The 19,713-nt window shown below is 37.5% G+C and overlaps 1 protein-coding gene across 1 annotated transcript in view; it reads right to left on the minus strand.

Moving 5' to 3' along the window:
- LOC582269 overlaps positions 1-19,713 on the minus strand; it is a 56,355-nt gene that overhangs the window by 14,206 nt on the left and 22,436 nt on the right. The window contains exons 3-6 of the mRNA XM_011662506.2: positions 16,206-16,322; positions 13,800-13,916; positions 9,001-9,135; positions 472-600 (exon numbers count right to left, since the gene is read on the minus strand). Coding sequence (XP_011660808.2) covers positions 472-600; positions 9,001-9,135; positions 13,800-13,916; positions 16,206-16,322 — 498 coding nt within the window. The remainder of the gene's footprint in view (positions 1-471; positions 601-9,000; positions 9,136-13,799; positions 13,917-16,205; positions 16,323-19,713) is intronic.

Raw genomic sequence — 19,713 nt, forward strand, 5'->3', positions numbered from 1 at the left:
GTTGATATCAATCGCAACTATGTACATAAGACTGCAACCCTGCGATTGATTGGAGGGCTTGCGATTGATTTGGATCAATCGCAACTCTTTGTAAGATGGGGCCCATATGTTGTTGTTTAACAATCAAAGGAATCTAATCAAATCTGTTGGAGGGGGACTTTGGGAGATTCATATTGTATATGGGCCATAAGCTCCAATTTGCGCTCGTAGTAAGAACGATTTTATGTCAGAAAGCACATTAAGGTACACAAATATGGGGACGCTGAGGGTAATATCGCCCCCATCCCCCCAAAAAAATGAATATACTAGATTTATTTTCTAAAAAACATGCAAACTTTGTTGGCAAAAAATAGATAAATCAGTATTGTAAATATATCGGCACATTTACTTGGGCTGCCCATCCCCCACCCCTGCCTTGCCCCCTCCCCCCCAACCAAGAAAAAGCTGGGCTACGCCATCAAGTAGACTTACCAAGCGTGAGACACTGCTCTCCCGTTCCTATGTAGCCAGCATTACAGACACACGCGAAGCCGCCCGGTTGATTCTCACATCTAGCGTTGACATTGCACCTATCCCTGTTCGATTGGCACTCATTATCATCTGGGGATCATAATCACAAAATATTATTGTGTCAAAGACGGTCGTAGAAGTTATCAATCGATTTATTAATTTTCGTTATAACCAATTAAATGAACCATGTTCACGTCATTCAACAACATCTTTAACAGTTTGTTTCTGGAGAAAAAAAAAACATTGGTCTTAAGTTTTCTGTTATTCTGGGATAAAGAATCTGGATTTAAACATGGGATTCAAATATTTTAATTTTGGAAATTAATGGAAGGAAAATTCAGGAGAAAATTAATCATAACTAAATCATAGAGATAAAAAATCACAATGACGTAATTCATATGGAAGGCCGGTCTTACATTAGAAAATTAATTAATTAGAGATGTTTCTATAGACAGTACTCTATAAAAGAATATTCCGGTTACGTCATATAAATTGGATGTGGGCTTATAAGAAATAAGAATGGTACTAACGTAATTTTTGAAAGGCTTTTTTCCAGACAGAAAAGATAATTAAGTAATAAGCTTTCGGGTAATACGCATCAACCGCCAGAAAAAAATTCGTAGAAAAAAAATACAATTCCATCATATGGTATCATATTATGCCCGAAAGATTGATGGACATTATTAAAAGTAAATTGTCGAATGTCGCAAGATTTGTTTGGGGTGGATACCGAGAATTGGCACATTCGATGTTGTATGTATACATACCTGTTATAAGGGAGCTCCGTGTAAGCTTGTGAATTGGGAAAAGAAACTGCATGCATATATCTTACTTAGTCACTGTTTTGATCAATGTCAGCATACGGTAATACATACTGTAATTTCACACACAACATACACAAACAAACACAAAATACTTAACATGCACGCACACAAGCACGCACACCCACACAATAACGCCAACATGTTTTTCTGTTTTCTTTTGTTTGGACGTTTGCCAATTTCAGCATCATTCTTGATTCCGCCATGAAATCAAATTCTGATTTATTTATTTTTCTCCAAAAAAAATCAACTTTCAAATAATCATTTACAAATGAAATTGTTTAAAAGCAAAAACTACACTAAGTAATTCTCTCTCTCTCTCTCTCTCTCTCTCTCTCTCCCTATCTCTCTCTCTCTCTCTCTCTCTCCCTCTCTCCCTCCTTCTCTCTCTGTTCGTCAATAGCGACAAAAAACAGACAACGCGATTTTAATTACTGTATAGCTCTCCGCAATTTCATCCTTGACCTTCAAAAACAATCTATTCAAACATTGTGGTAAACCAAAGAAGAAAAGGGAGCACAAATTCACTCTGATGCAGTATAATTAACTGACATTAACAATTATCATGATCATGACAATACTGTTCATTATCAGCATTTGATAAAAGGACGATGCATTATTACCGAGAGACATTTAGAAGTTTGGTTTATGAATAAGTCATTTCCATTTTATATCCTACGCTTTGTTTTCTACTCATATGTCATGTCGATTTTCTTCTCTTATTTTACTTTCTCTCTTTAATCTCTCTCTCTCTCTCTCTCTCTCTTTCTCTCACATCCATCCTCACACCCACACATACACACATACACTCTCTATATATCCGCTTTCATTTCCTCCGCTTTCCTTTCCTCTTTCGTTTCGGTTTTTCTATCTTCCCTCTTTCTCTTACTCTTTTTCTCTCATCCATTTACGTTTCCTCTCTCGTTTTACACATACACCCTTATTTTCTTTAGATTGGTTTCCTTTTCTTAGATCCTACAAATGACGTGAATAGAATTTAACTTAATACATTCGCCATGGTATACCACTACATACCTATAAGCCGTCAAATCTGTAGTCGTCACTAATTCATTGATATTATCGTCCTGTCCAATTTTTAAATCCATCCTTGTTTACCGTATCTATAATGTAGACATGGCGTCAATATTTATCTGCACCGCACAACCACAGAAATACACAACCGTTGCTTTTACAAGGGGCGTCAAAATATTCAGCAGGCTCGCGAAGAAATAAATACGCACTATTTACATGATTTTAGTATGTGGAATGGACAAGGGAAAGTGGCTTAAATGAAATATTGATCACGATTTTACTATGACGTAAGACAAGGTTGCAATTTGGAGGAGTATCGCTAACGCCATTTCTTTCCAAGCGAATAAATCGCTCCAGGGTATCCAATTGTCACAACACCTTTAACGGAATGGAAAACGTGTAATCTGACACCCGAAGATGAAGATTTGGTAATTGTGGAAAAGAATGGAAACCCAAAAGGCCTCTATCGTATTAAATTTTGTGATACGTTTCTTTCATAAAAGAAAGCACCCGCATACTTTCTTCATTATTAACGATAGTAAGAGAATGACCAATTTCGAGTTTTTCTATAAGTAGCATAACCATTTTCTTGAATGTAGTGAGTGTGATATCTTATAGGGACTTTATTTATACTGTATTTCTCTCCTTGGGTGTATCCCGGAAACGAAAAATGCATATTCATCCAGATATAATCTCCAGTACACTGTTTAGAATTGGAGGAATGTCGATTGGACATTTTGAAGTGGGGTGTCCGATAAGGAAGAAGGGAAAAAACTATTGTTTTTAGTTTTCCGTTACAGGTTACCCAATTTTCTACACCAAACAACTGCTGTTGGGGGCGGTTGGTGTTTCTCGTTAGTTCTTTTACATTTTAACTCATACCTATTTTAGACAGAAAGGCTTTTGACGGGAATTTGACAACAGAGAGGCAGAACTCTCTTTCGAACCTAACAGGTGAGCCTTGTGTCTTATTATCACAGAGCCAAGGTCACCGCTTGTTTGGCATGTATCGGGAGAAACCTCAGCAGTTGTCTTAATTGATAATTCCACAATGAACGGTATTTATAGGTGTGTCAAGGACAGTTGCTGAATGTTCAAAGTTTTTTCTTCAAACTATCACGAAAATCGATGTGCAAATCATGCAGAAAATTAACTGCAGAAAATTCGGGGAAGTGGTCTCTATACCCCCCCCCCCCTCTCTCTCTCTCTCTATCTCTCTCTCTCTCTCTCTCTTGTTATCTCCAATTCTACTACCTGGCTTCAGTACAGACAAGATGATTACTATTTTGCTTAAATCGTTCTAATAATAATTATTTCGTAGCAATTATTTTTTAAAGTAAATAGTCACTCACTTTGGGGTAATATTGAAATGATTTTTGGCTACGTTTTGTTCATTCATGAATGTTACAAAACACGGAGCTGCCGGGTGAAATATTTCTCCAATATGACATTTTTAGAAAATTTCGTTATTAACATCAAGAAGGTAAAAGAAAACGAGTCTACTTTAACATCTAGTAACATAATGTTTCTATTAAAACAAACAGATTTTTGCACAAATGCACAATTAAAACTCCTTCATATTCGTTTTTCTCAGTCAAATAAAAAAAAAAAAAACTTTCATGCCGAATGTTTGAAAGCAGGCCCAAGTTTTGAGCACTTGTTATTCGGGCTTGATTGCTTACCGTCGTGATCGTTTCAAGCCTGTCTGCGTTTGTTTTTCCAATGTCTGGACGTAAGGGCGGGGGATAGGAAGAGAAGTTGTTACGAAAAAAGAAAATCGTTACAAGTTCTTTTTTTTTTCTTTTTTTGCTCCATGGCTTACCTGGATGATGACGTCATTGTATGATGTTGCGGTTATTGTTCTTTTCCTGCCTGGCACGAAGTACATGACAAGGTTGAGGTAAACGACTCTGTGTTATATACCACCCTATTGTTTAATTAAGCGTCTATAGCTTGAATAAAATTCGTTGGATTTTGCCTTACATTTCCATCCGTTTAATACAATGTGTTTCTTACACGGATTAAGCCGTACCGTAATAATGATTAAAGTTTCAGTCGTTTTTTCTTTGTTTGGTTGGTTATTTAGCTGTTTACTTTATTTATTTGTTGCATTCTAATCTCTATAGTTTAATTTTGTCCATGATAACATACGTAAAAAATATGAACAAATGCATATCCCAGACGTAACGCTATTGTATTGTATTCACTCTATAAATGATCGCATTTAGTGTATAAATGTACATCAACACATCAAAATCACATTGTTTTTAATTTTCATTGCTCTATACATTTCTATGAGAGAACATTTTCTATGCATTTCAATAAGAGAAAAGAGGGAAGAACTGGCCACAATTCAAATAACAAGATTTCAATGTTATTTCATCAGCGCAAGAGAATTCAACCGATTAAGACATTTCAACCATCAATAACTTGAACAAATGCCAAAGCAGAACGAATTTGTAAGCAAATATAGTTCTCGGCAAAGTTGCCTTTAATTATGTACCTTAAATACTCATTGATATCATACAGTGTGCACTACACATATCAATATACACTACAGCATTTTCTATTTCAAGTACAGTTCTGTGGTATTATACAATGTTTACAACAAACGTAAATGTATTCACTCAGCATCGTATGATAAAGCAAAGTCAGTTGCTCGAAAATTAGACCTTTTGGGCCCGTTGCATAAAACTTACCACTGGTAAATTTTCCATCAATGGCAACTACTATGGTAACAGGGCTCAACAGCTAATCGAAATCAAGGTTGCCATGGTATTTACCATTGATGGCAAAGTTACCATCAATGGTAAGTTTTGTGCAACGAGGCCTTGGTTTAAGGCAGGGAATTTCGTCAAATGAACAATATACATTGTACGTACAAGGACAGTGCAAATTTAGAAAATGGGACAGCTTAAATAGTTAAGAATTCGAAACGACACAGAGCCTGCAACCAATTTTGAATTTCGATTTGCAAATTGACCCAGCTCTAGATACATTCTAGTAAGAGCATCGTGAGATTTGAGCAGAAAAGTAGCTATTTTCAGCACCTAGATGGCTGGATATACATGAATGTATAAATTGAACAAGAAAATAAATTGAACATACTTCATACAGCAGCAGGAGTACTTCAAACTCTATTACCGGGATTTCAGGAAACCACGAACGGTTGTTCTCATGAGCAATCATTTTCTACTTCTCTGCTCTCTTACATAATTATGAAGGAAGTTGAAATCCGAAAGCGGCTGTTTTGTCGTAGGCCTACACTAGATCTGCTTTCGGATTTTCTTTACCCGCCAGAAAAGGAAATATACACGAAGCTTTGAATTGTTTTTAAACAGCCCAAACCAACTTTTAAAGTAAGAGGTTATGTTAAAATGATGTTAAAATTCGAGATCCGTGGACATCTGATTCGGTTTAACTCCATTCCCCAACATAATATGCAACATAAGTTTCATAGTTTGATGCCCAATACCCTTTTTTAAACGTCACGAAATAAAAAGTTATAATTCACTACATCGACAGCAAAGTAAATAACAACTGATATGTAGCTTAGTATTGTTTAAAGAATGAAATACATATGCATTGAGGAAAACTATCCTCGTTTGCCTGTAAACCCATATTTGCTCCATTTGTGTCTTTCTTTTTTCTTTTGTCATACACCAAAACTAAGGTTAAGAATATCATCGACTCGAATCTGAAATTGGACTACATTAGAACGTACAAATACCGTACACTCACGCTTAACAAAATTAATCAACAAAGAGAATGGTGAATTTAATGGACGTCAAATTGATCAGAAAAATTGTAGTTTGTAAGTTTGTGCAGACCAGCAACAATACGAACACAAAACAGAGTATGTGGATGTACAGAACATCGAATGGTTACGAAATAACTAGTTTTTTGTTTAAGGGATATATGCATCATGCATAAAGCATATTGAACAAAAACAAACAAAGGGGACAGAGAGAGGAAAACAGTTGCAAGAAATACGAGATCCACGTGAATATCACAAATATTGACGAATAGAAGGTTAAATGTTTGATAGATGTTGATAGTTAACTTCCGGTCTGACCTCGATGAATATACTAATTCCGAGTCGCATTGCTGTTACTGACGCAATGGATTCAAGATAGTATTGACGCAATGGGTTCACCCACGTGCGTCAAACGCAGATGTTTACGAATCCAGTGTGTCTAGCCGTGCCCGTTGCACGTGAGACGTCATATTGGTTGACGGAAGACTGCGTCAGCAACTTGCTCGGTATTTGACGCCCCAAGCGAGTGTGATTCCATACAACATTTGAACCAAAGTACACAATGCAACCGTTGCGTTGAACCGCTCGCGCGGGTTGATTAGCGCAGTTGAAAACGCAATCAAAATGTCGCCTCCTGATCAGGGGTCATTAGAATTATTGAAAAAAACTGCCTTGTCAATGATTGCGCCTCCTGTAACCAGCTTGCTGATTTTTGTTCAGTCCTTTAGAAAGAAGCTATTTAGATTTTAAAGAGTAATATGCTGGAGCTTCCAATATTGAAAATAAAATGCGATGAGCATTCATCATACCGGCAACATCTCAAAATTAAGTTAAAATGCCTGCGAGTCACAAAAAGGGTTATAAACTACTTCGCTATGTTTTCGATTCATAAAATTCATTTCAGCCTGGCTATGGGGTACATCTAAAGCAGTGTTTTTAATTACAGCAGCAAAATAAAGAGAATATATACATTTCTGTTTAAATATTTATTTTTTTAAAGATTTTTTGTTTAAGAATCTGGCGTTAATAGGAGTATTTGAAGAAGCCTATAAAGCTGGAATATGGACTAATAATAGCCCTATACCTAAAATAAATAGGGTCATATAGAGCCACATATATTATTGGAAATAATAAGATAAATCACTGCAACAAATATATGCAAAGATCTTGACATTAGTTACTGTTTGACACGCATAAACCGACTACAAAACCTACGACATGCACTGTTATTTCATGGCAAGTTGGTTAATTGATTATACAATATTGTATTTCTATATATTTACAATCAATTATAAAAATCAAATTAATTAAACAACAATTCCAAATCTGTAGATTTGGTGCAAATATTAAATTCTCCCCAAATCTACCCTTTGTATAAATCGTTGAAATCATCGTGAAAATGTTGATACAAAGACAGGTTGAAACAAGAAAAAAATATAAAGAATTAAATCGACATTCTTTTTTCGAAACAAAAGAACAGGAGCATATCGCTTAGTCAAATTTAAACTTTAAATCATAAGTTGACAAGATTGCAATCTATTTTTATTTAACTACAGTTCTTGTTTCATTATCCATGGTTTCGGTCAAAAGCTGGAGGGTCATAATAATTATAGCTGTTATTTCAAAGCGTGCTAATTCAAGTTTAGATCAACGGCGTTCGCCAGTAGCTGCTGCTATTAGTTCAACATCAATATCGGACCTACCGTCGTAGTCAGCCTCGTTTTCACTTTGACCGACTGGTTTATCCAAAATCAGGTGATGGCATTAAGAGAAAGTAATGAAAAAAGACATATACAATTGTGAAATATGCAATAATTGAGATTCTTCTGGTCAAATAATGCAATGTTTAAGGTGTCGATTCCATATCAAGGTAATATGGAAAGTGAACAAAAAAAAACTATCACTTGGAGAACTGTACCTATATGTATGCTGAGCAAGGCACAGCAGAATGCATGAACATCACTCTTTCACTCTAGCACCCAATATGAATCCATTACCACACGGTCTTCAACTATTTCGACAAGTTTTCGACACACCCACCACACTTACGTAAAACAATCACACACAAAACAGCGAAATAGTCTGATACTGTTGCCCATATATCGGTACAACAACACCCGCAAAAACAAGGTAGATGTGAATAGTATTGATGTAAATGGATGAAAATATTTTCGGTCCCATGTTTGTCAAAGTGACATGTCAAGACCATTGAGGGGAACCACAGACATTGGAAAATGCATGAAAACGTTCTCAACAATCTCACTCAGTGCAAGGATTAGGGGATCCATCACTTAAAAATGGTTACCTCCCTCCAGTTCTCCTTGGGATATATTCAGGTTTCCCCCTTCCTTAATCAAAACTGCTGCAACCACTACAGCATCATGCTCTCTCACCTTTCTCTCTCTCCGTCTCTCGATTTCGCTCTCGCTCTCTCCATCTAAGAAATATGTCGATGCCATTGATTTTGCACCAGGTTTGCGCTGACATATTTGCTGTCCAGACGGTAAGCAAATTCTCAAGGAAATATTTCTCAACACTCCAGGATATTGTGACCGTTTAGGTTAGAGAACGAAGATGCGATTCCGCTCTCGTAACGATGCCAGATATTTCATCGAGCCAAGATATATGCTGGTGAGACCTCACACAGTATGGACAGCAAGATAGCAGGACACAATAGTACAACCATTCATACAATCACCCCCACTCGGTCCACGGTTACCGCTCCATGTCCCAACAGCATGCAAGCCTCTATCCTACTTACCACTCACACCTGGGTCGATCTTTCGCAAAGGGAAATACCCTTCCAAAAGCCGAAAGATGCAAAATGTTCTGATTCCCATTTGAAACGTTTAAGAATAAAAGGGTCTGATAGTCACTCACCTACACACGTTAGTTTTCCACTGACATATTGATATTTATATCCTTCGGGGCACAGGCAAAGGTAGTTTCCGTATGTGTTGGCGCATCGGCGACCGCGTGGGCATTTCGCTAAACCTTCCTCGCATTCGTTAACATCTTTAGAGAAGAAGAAAGAGATAAACAAATGATTAAACAAGATATGTATATAGAGCGAGATAGAGAGAGAGTGATAAAATATAACTAGATGTATTACATAAATACATAACGATGCGGAATCATAAACATACGACAAGCCCGAATAATGACTAGAGACCACGATACCTCTAGATTTGAAATGAAATACCAGCTATCACTATGATCATGACGGACAAAGAAAGAGGACAAAATATACAGTTTCTCATTCTACCCCAACAATTGCTGTGGTGGACAAAGGAACATCCCTCTACTGATATTATGTAAAAATGTGTAGAACAGGTGAATATGCATGTGACACCTGTTCTACACATTTTTTACATAATAGCAGTGAAGGGATGTTCCTTTGTCTACCACAGCAATGGTTGAGGGTAAAATGATGAACTATATATTTTGTCCTCTTTCTTTGCCCGTCATGTTCATAGTGTATAATAACCTATCATTGTATTAATATCTGTTGCGAGTAATTGTTCATTTTCAATGGTCAGTGTAGTTACACCATAAAACAGGGGGAAACATTCAAAGAGCGCCATAAAAGAGGGCTGTTTATTTCAGGGGGAAAAAAATCGGTACAGTACATTTTCATCTTCTCATAAACAGGAATTGAATAGTGCATTTTATGTAAAGAGTTCAACCATATGTCTCATTGACATCTATCAACAGCCTTCGGAGCTATTTTGTTTATGCAACATAATGATTGAATGTGGCTCTGTTTCTGTACATCATGTTTTAATGCCATGACTCAAACATTTCCTCTCTCTCGAGTTGTCACGAGATGTCACATGAATGGGAAATGAATTCACAAGATAATTGTAATGTTGGTACGTGGTACAGATGTGAGGGGTGGAGTGCTAATGATTTCACTTTTCCCAAGCTTATGAAAAGATAGCAGCCCATCTTTGGTCCTAGGATGATGAATAAATTAACTTTATTACTCAAGTTATTAAAGTCTGTCATTTTTTTATTAAGCATTCAATGGTGGGGGGTTGCAAGGGAGGCACTAATGTGATATTTCAAAGAACCCCATTTTACATTATGATCTATGTGCTTAAAAATGCTAATAATGAGTATAGATTTTTAATTGATACAAGATGGTACAGCTGGAACCTTCTGCCATGAATCTCCGTTAATCTTTCAGAAGTAACTAAAACGGTAGTATCGGCTTTTAACAATTGATCCCTATGCGATGTGGAATGTAAATACACGTAGGTACGCATATATCACAATGATAAACATTATCCTTCTCAAATATTTTTGTATAGCTCTCATAAATGTATTTTTTGTTTCAAGACACAAATACGGATTTAGTAACCACTCTTAAATCCAGGGACATATGGAATCCAGATTGTGCTTGTGCATCAGATCTCATACACCCATTACAACAAATCTTCTTCTACCCCCCCCCCCCCCACCTCTCCCAGTTTTGAAACCGTCCCTGTTCTAGGATGATGAATCATGTCACTGACACGAATGTTCACGACTTATAATGTCATGAGACTGAAAACAATGATCCGTTATTTTCAACCATCATCACAGAACGTCTGCTCTATTCTGTTCTAATGCTTCTATGGATTCCCAGCGGTTTAGGGTTGTTGCTTCTAGGGGATTGTCTGGGAAGCTGCTGGCTGTCATCACGTTGGCGAGTCCTCGGGTAACTGCTTGGCCGCAACTCGATACACCCACCACCAGACAAATCTCCTCGACGCATTTCCGTGTAACAAACCGAACGGACCTGGGGAATTGGTGAGGTCTTTGAGAGACCCTCAGAGTTCAGCTAACAGACATACCCGCAGACTAACTGCCTCAAGTACAGGACCCGCCAACCCCTAAAATACCCGTTCCGCCCAACTTCTTTAATCGCATCCTTCCGGGCAAGGCGACTCGACGAAATGTGCCGCTAGACTTGAACCAGGGAGAGGGTCTTTGAAAGTTCAGTCCTAAAGTTACTATGAACATTTCCCGACCTCACCTGAGGGACTTCCATGTCCGCCAAACCAAGAAGTTAAGTTTAGCTCGCATGGTTTGTGGTGGAAAGAAGTGAGCATGCCTAATCGGTTTTAAACACAGTTCAAAACTCATTAGGCTGTTGATCACAAACATGGTTCGGATGTGTTTCGAAATAGGCATGATGCCTTTTCCGAAAGTACAACCGTATAAAGAATGGATCGATGAACGTGCTCATTAGTCAGCTCGATGTTCGTAAAAAGTTGTTTATTTGAGGACTCGATTTGTTACGGGACAAATAGGAAACATCCTTGTGCAATAGTGACATGTTTTTATTTCTACTTTGACTAACTGGATTCACTGTGTTGCCGATTTACTAGTTCATGTGCTATCCAAACTAAAATCCCCTTTATGATACTCCTCACTCAAATAACGAGCGAAGAAGGTTCGTTATGAGTGCTGTGAATTATAGCATTATAGTGTTATTTTCCCCTCACGTATCTTGACAAATCCACACCAAATAATAATTATTCTGAACTATTACATGCAATGGCGTATGGATGTGGGTCCAGTATTTGATAGTGCGCAGTTCATGAGACGAAATACGACAAAGATTTGTTAGTTACAGGGCCGCTGATCTTTAAGTTATTTATGATTTCAATCTTTCTGTTCCATTTTCTTCGTCTTTTCTTGGCATTCGATCGGCGGCCCCTTTTAGCCCCCACCCACTGGCTTCCGCGCCACGCCACTCCGTAGTAGAAGACACCCATTGACATAACTGAGGTGGCCCTGACCTCCCAAAGATACGTATCACTCAAAACGCCACTTCCTTCACCAATGTTTAAAGCGTTATATTTATCATTGATTACGTGCATCATTAGGAGGGCATCCTTTCTAAAAATGGGTCTTTTAAAAAAAACGAAATGGATATGAATGAAAGCAGGAAATAAACTGATCGTTTTGAACTACTTGATGATGGAGGGGACGTGCACTATGCAGGCACTTATCATTTTACGTACTCTAAAAGGACGATCAATGATTACCGACAAAGACCTAATCGCAATTAAGTGACAAAGATTTTGAATAGGGCGCCCTCCCCGAACGTCACTTGTTTCCTCCAGAATGAACCTGCCTTGAATCATTGAAGTACATCACGTGTGACAAAGAATGTATCCTTGCAATAATGTGTTCACCTGTCGCTCCCAACTAACTAGATGATTCCATATGACGCAAGACGATTGTTAAACACCTGACGTATTTAATCAGATTTCACAAGTCAGTAACGATACAGTTATCACATCTCGTGAAGTTAACCTGATGAATCATTTGTTCTCGCGGATTTTCCATTGTTCCTTAATGGATGCAGAGCTAGTGGCCCAAAGACACATGGCATCTCACGTTTCCTCTTTCGACACACGCAAGAGTATGACTGATGAATACCTTGAATTATTGAACTGAACATACATTATGGCACCACTGCTTGAGCGAAGACAATGGTAATAAGTGCATCCGAATAGATTTGCTAGATGCATTACACGGGTACTTTACAGCTGATATTAAATAAGTCATGTACTTCGTACGTCGTAATAATAGCATGTAAGCATGTCGTGCTCACTCAGACTATACGTTTAAACCTTGGCCTCGATCATACCAGTATTAAAGGTACTATGTCCCTTTTGCAGCCAACCTCAAATGCTGTAGAACTTTGCAGGAATTATGAATATGTCATGTATGTCCTATCTGTGAAATTTAAACGTTAGCAGTGTCCTCATATTCAAATTATGCAAGGAAACCCGTTTACTTGCTAGACTTCACTTTCAGACACTATTGAGTGACTGACTGGCCTTTTTTCTTCTTTGGTAATAACATAGTATGAAAAGAGTTGTAAAGGGTACATGAGCATTTGTCTACATCAATAACCCACTTCTTGTGATGGCCAAGATTAAACTGATATTTGCGCAGCATAAAACGTATGACCATTCAGTACAATTGTCTGAAAATCAAGACTATTACTTTTGGGCTCTATAGCCCTAAAGTCGATTTGACAACTAATAGTTGTTATTTTCCCACTTGAAGACATTTTCAAGCCCCACCTATTTTTAGGGAAGTTCTAAATTAGTATTATCGTTCAAATGCAGTAGGAATTTAACTTTTTCATTTTTTTGGCCTGCAAATGGGACATAGTACCTTTAAAGATACTAGTAGTTTGTAGTTGAGGCCTTGAGGGGACAAAGCTCATTTTTAGCGAGATGTCAAACCCATTGAAACAGAACATAGACGCTTACATCTCAAAGGTACATTGTAACTAATCATTGTTCTTGTTTGCACCAGCAATACATTTTATGAAATACAGGTGGTTGTATTTTTGTTCTTCAAACGGGAAACAAAAGCTATTCATGAAGCTAGTCGTGGTCGAGTGGATCACAAGGTCCGCGGTTCAAGTCCCACTGCGGCACTAATGACCTTTGGCAAGACATTGATCTACGTTTGCCACTCTCCACCCAGGTGTTAACGCATAAAACAGGTCGTATTCAAACTCAACTAAAATAAAAAACGCAACTTGATTTTTAACCAATCGGAATCGCGTATATCGGACTTGTGTTTAGTTATTTTATTTATATTTCAACGCAACTCTTTATGCGAGAGGAGGGCCCTAGCTGCATGGTCAATAACATTGATATTACCTTCACATCCAAGGCCATCTTCTGTGAGCTTGAGACCTTCTGGACAGAAACAGTTGAAGCCATCGTTGTACTGGATGCAACCAAACTGGCACCGTGAGGAATAACACCTGTCGTCACCTGGTAATTGGAGAAAAAATAGGGTACAGGAAACATTTAAAATTAATATTTTCAATTAATATGTCACCAATAACCACAATGGAAAAGACTCTCGAAAAATCAACGTTAGAAAATGTCAGTAGCCTTGCCTGTCACCTGTCACCTCCTAAAATTTCTGAACATAACCGTTATGTATTACGTAATTCGAGCATGACTTTCATGGGGTAAACAATACGAAAGTGGAAACGCCCTTTATTTGATGTATTGAAAGTCTTTGCGATCGTATCAAGGGCATGATGAAATTCTTTTGACATAATCAAGATTCAAGATTCAAGATTTTATTGTCCATATCAAATACAGAAATTTGTTTTCTACTGGTGTAACATGTAATAGTGGCCAACGTGAATTGAACGGACGCTGGAACATTCCTTTTTATTTGTGTTACTTTACGTACCTGGAGCAGTCGATAAACCCCATGGAAGAACAGTTGCATTGCTGAAATGGACTACCCGCATCCATACATATTCGTGAATTAACATGTATATTTTAATTTTGGTTTCATTATTGTCATGGAAATAAAAACAAACCAACTGTCAAACGTTCCTCCTAATCTGCACGATTGGATTTCAAGTTTCCGCAACACCATTCTATAGAAACATATCAAACCTTTCTTACACCAAAGTAACGTACCTAAATATTAAATATTCCATGCTAGAAGGCGGGATGTAAAATGTAATCAGAAAATAAATACAAAAATCAGGAAAGTTTTCAAGTTATACCAATTAACCTTTATTCTATTTTAGTTACATCTAAGTTACTGAATGAAACACATAGATCGGAAGGATATACGTTTTCAAAATACCTATCAACCTTTATTCTGCTTCGCTCACATCGGAGTATTAGACCTAAACATTAAATATTCCATGCTAAAGGCAGGCTCTAAACCTAGTTTAAAGACAAAACTAAACATATGGAAAAACAGATCAGGAAATGTCAATGGCTTCAAAAGCTTCTGTAACATGTTACATACTTGCCAGGAGAATGGAAAGATCTGATTAAACTCCCTCTGGCAATGTACATCACGTTTTAATATTTTTTCCGAAAACACATCCCCCACTTCTCACGCCTACGGGCAATTAGATGCATGTTTATTCTAGAAATTGTTAAATCCGATAGATCTTGGCCAAAATATTCAATTCAATTTCGACATGAAATTATGTCTGCCTTATCGTCGGCTGCATACGGGCACACATAATATGCGTGTGTGATTTAAGAGGGGAGATTGAGAAAAAACTGCGAGTTCAGCAGATAATTCTGTTATACTTTTTTGTTTTGGTTGACAAATGCAACAGGTTTATCTGTCCACCTACTTGTCTTTTAACTTCACATGCAATCACGCCTACATCTAATCATAGCGATCCCAGGAACCTGGACCCCCAGGTAACTCCAGGAGACATCATCAAGCACATACAGTACGTACCTTGTCATTGTCTTGATACAACAACAAGTGATACACACAAGACGTCACTCCGTTTGTATCATAACATGTCGCTAAAGCTCGAGTCAAGTCTATTCGTATAATTATCATTCGCATTATTGTCATAAGAAGAAGTGGTGGTGGTAGCGGGGGTGGTGTTAGTTGTTAGTAGCAGTAGTAGTAGTAGTTGTGGTGGTAGGGTAGAAGTCTAAGTAGTAGTAGCAGTAGTAGTATTAGTATTACGGATGGTAGTATTAATACAAGTAGTAGTAGTAGTAGTAGTAGTAGTAGTAGTAGTAGTACTGATAATAGTAATAGCACTAGTAATAATAGTAGTAGTAGTAGTAATGATGGTAGTAGTAGTAGTAGTAGTAGTAGTAGTAGTAGTAGTAGTAGTAGTAGTAGTAGTAGTAGTAGTAGTAGTAGTAGTATCAGCAGCAGCAGCAGTAGTAGTAGTAGAAGTAGTAGTAGTAGTAGTAGTAGTAGTAGAAGAAGTAGTAGTAGAAGGGTTGAAATACACAAGAGCGCAGATTATTTATAATTTTTCCTTACAAAAAAAAAACAGATCAATGGATCAAGGAAACCCAACAAACACTTATCGTTCTCAAGATGCCCTCAATGTTCCCAAACGATTAGTAATGCCCCAACCCAAGAGCGTTTTGTATCCCCGGACAGACTTTTTAATTACACAACCCCCTTGAAATTGTACTCAACAGCGCACATATTATTAATTAGCATTTTCTATTGCGATTGATGGATCACTTGATTATGAATACGTGGGACAACACATTCAATATATCTTGTTTTTATGGTTCATTTTGTATAATACTCACGACTGCACGACCGTCCGTCGGCCATGATGATGTATCCGTGTTCGCAATAGCATTTATAAGAACCGTCAGTGTTCATACAGCGATGCTCACAGGGGTGTACAGCACACTCGTTCATATCTGTAGGAAAACAAATAAATATCATTCACATTTATGAACTATTCTTCACTCAAACGTTCATTTTCCGATTTAAGAATCCATTTGTAAATGTTAATAATGAGTAAATAAAAAGATATAATGGCGGAATAGCCTCCCCGTCGAAAGGTGGCTTGAGTGCAAGGTTCTAATAACTGATTGAGTTATGGGGACCACTCAATAGAGGCAAGAAACAAAATATCTTGATGGCAGGTAGCCTTTCTATTATTACAGACATGTATGAGAAACACTGTTGGAGAGTCCTAATGATTATACAGGAAATCGAAGTAGCATGGACTTATGAACCAAACTTAGGTCTAGTTTATTAGTCCATGTATGTAGCAGGATAGACTGTATTCGTACATTTTAAACGCTCACTCTCAGGCGGCGCTTTTAAGAAGTTTTAAAATTAAAACTACTCAATCTTCGACGAAAAAGGAGTGCGAAAAGAATCATATTCCATAGATTAAAATCGAACATCTTGAATTATAAGAAAGGCATTCCACATTATTTCCCTCCAACCGGGTCAATGTGGTCAATCTTTTTGACAGAAATCGAACATATTAATTTCATTTTTGTGTTGTAAAAATGGTTCAACTAAAACAATCTAGGCCGGATTTGTAGACACGTAATACAACAATTGGGAAGAAACATATAACCGAGATTTGTAAACATTATGCTGTCTGGTAATGGAAATTACGAGGCATGATAGATGCGTGATGCGATTATTCTGTCGTGGAGACAACATTAGACAAAAAAGTGTTTATATTATTGAGATTAATACATGTAATACTCAGGCTAAGGAATAGAGGGATGAGACAAAGCTTTGGTGAGCTGTTCAGTGTTTTCGTTGTTATAAAGAATATTATATCATATTTGATATGGAAATGTGAGCTTGTTCATGTGCCATTTGTGAATCTTATACTCTCAGTATGCATTCTAACGAGTACTTCGTTTTTTGTTTTCATTTAGTGTTTCTGTACGTATTGTATTCTTAACCGATTGTCGGTGTGAAACTCACGTGCATGCATTTTGTTACTACCCATTCTCTGTTGATATTGATCAATTTTCATCGAAAGAGCTGCTGATAATACTTATTTAAAGGGAAAGTCCACCCCAAAAATAATTTTGTTTCGATAGAGGCAGAATAATAAGAAAATCAGGTGAGTGAAAGTTTGAGCAAATTCTGAATGAAAATAAGAAAGTTATGAATTATTGAAGTTGTGATCAATCAAATACAAATTGGCAACTCTGTGACGTATTATACGAGCTCTCCTTCATTTGCTTTGTGCATAATATTCCATAAAATCATGTTTTCTTCGTTATTGATGACGGAATATATATTTGTTCCTTGCAGGGGGAGTATAGAAACATATTTGCAATTATTATATTTAGGGTGCATGTATGGTTGAAATTTTTCTTGAGGGAAAATGAAAATTTTAGATTTTTTTAGGACTAAGCAAATGGAAGTTGAGCTCGCATTTTACGTCATAGAGTTGCCAATTTGTGTTTGTTTGATCACAACTTAAAAAATCCTAACTTCCTTATTTTTAATCGGAATTTGCTCAAACTTTCACTGACTTGTTTCTCTCATTTTTCTACTCCTATTAAAACTAACTTAATTTCAGGGTGGACTTTCCCTTTAAGGAAGGAAATATAATTAGATTTACCCTTGACATTCTTAACCTGCATGCGCTCCTCATTGAATGCAAACAGGGGCTGGAGGGGTGCTGCCACGTACCCCTATAGGGGGTTGAACCTCTTCCTTCCCCCTTGTATAGATACAAAATGTACTATGCACATACATCCCCTGGTTTCAATATACATCGGATGGCGCCTTCCACACATGGGTTCCACTTCCCCAAGAAAATACAGGTGGGGGGTCGGATGCATGTGCTATTTCTGGCGCTGTTCAGGGAGCAAGGGGAATATCAAATCGGGAGGCTGATTACCGAGCCGTTTCCCCCCTGCCCTCATCACATGAATAGTGCCCGATAAATATTGTGTCGAGTTCTTTGAATTCTAGATTTTGTGAGAGGCGCTATAATGATTTCTGCCCGACATGGTTAGATGGAGAATAGAATGGATTGTTTTGGGTGTGAAATGGAATCTGTTTACATGTTAAAGTAGAAATCTACTTTTAACAGGTTCATAAAGACTTTCGTGAAATGAACTATTGTTTTGCATTTAGAATCACATCCTGATTATAATGTTACTGATCGAATGTTACAAATGGAGAAGCACAAGGCTTTTGGGAGAGCCTTAGGCTGATTTGCGTTTTTATTTTTTTTGCGCTCAGGGTTTCTGTTTGTTTGCTTTGTTTTGTTTTGTTTATTTTTTTAAATTTTTTTAAAATAGTTTTTGTTGTCCACAGAGTTAAAAGTTTTTGCTGAGTCTCGGTTTTATACACTTTGAGTTTAAAGAGCAGTTTCGCCATGGCTCCCAAATGGTACATGGACCCCCATTTGATGTCTTATATAGGAAATCATATTCATCAGAGTGCCTGCTTCCTAGGTTCGGCTTCGGAAATTGATGCCCACTGAGGGGTGTTTTCCTTTGTAAATATGTCAGCTGCCCCCTTTGAGTCCTGGTAAAGTCAATAATGTATGACATTTTGTAAGAACGTGTATCTTAGTAGCAAAGTCACTCAAAAATAAGTAGTGAGAAGTGCTCTTATTTCGGACATGTCCAGAAATTGCGAATATGACGAGAAACGTTTTTTTTTTCCAACTTCGGACCAAATTCAGATTCCACGCGCTTGTGCAGTTTCATATACTCGACTCTCTAGTGTTTTTCATTTATTGCAAATTTGAGCAAATTTGTTAGTCTATTTGTGACATGATGATTCCAAATACTCATATTTCACAGGTAACCATAAATTATTGAAATGGGATAACAGACTTCATAGAAATAAAAATATGCCTGCCTTGTTTGCGTCCTCTCACTTTTGTGATGCAACTTGTCGGTAGTTGTTGCTAGGAATCTTGATGAGTAAAGGAGCCAGCATGGCACCGGCCGGCTACCGGTGTGACAACGGGAGACATTCCTCGGATACCAAAGACGCTAGGATGTCAGGTTCTATACCGCGGATGATGGTCGGAAGCGGGCTGATGATGCCACCATTATAAATGCACGGGGTATTTCTGGAAGCTGTTTTAGAGGAAGATAAATCTGTTTTCGAATCCTTGCCCCTCCTCCCAGCCCCTATATAGCTACACACATGTCTAGTTTGTTGAGGCATCTCTCTAGATGGTTGGACAGATGATGTCTCCGGTCAAGGAAATTTGCTTTGGGGAGTCCGCATCAATGTCATTAGCGATACCATCAGGTCAATGAATACCTTCTGATAGGATAGTTAATAACATAAAGCCAAATT

The sequence above is a fragment of the Strongylocentrotus purpuratus genome, unplaced genomic scaffold (genome assembly GCF_000002235.5).
Source record: "Strongylocentrotus purpuratus isolate Spur 01 unplaced genomic scaffold, Spur_5.0 spur5_scaffold_11, whole genome shotgun sequence".
Taxonomy (NCBI): Eukaryota; Metazoa; Echinodermata; class Echinoidea; order Camarodonta; family Strongylocentrotidae; genus Strongylocentrotus; species Strongylocentrotus purpuratus.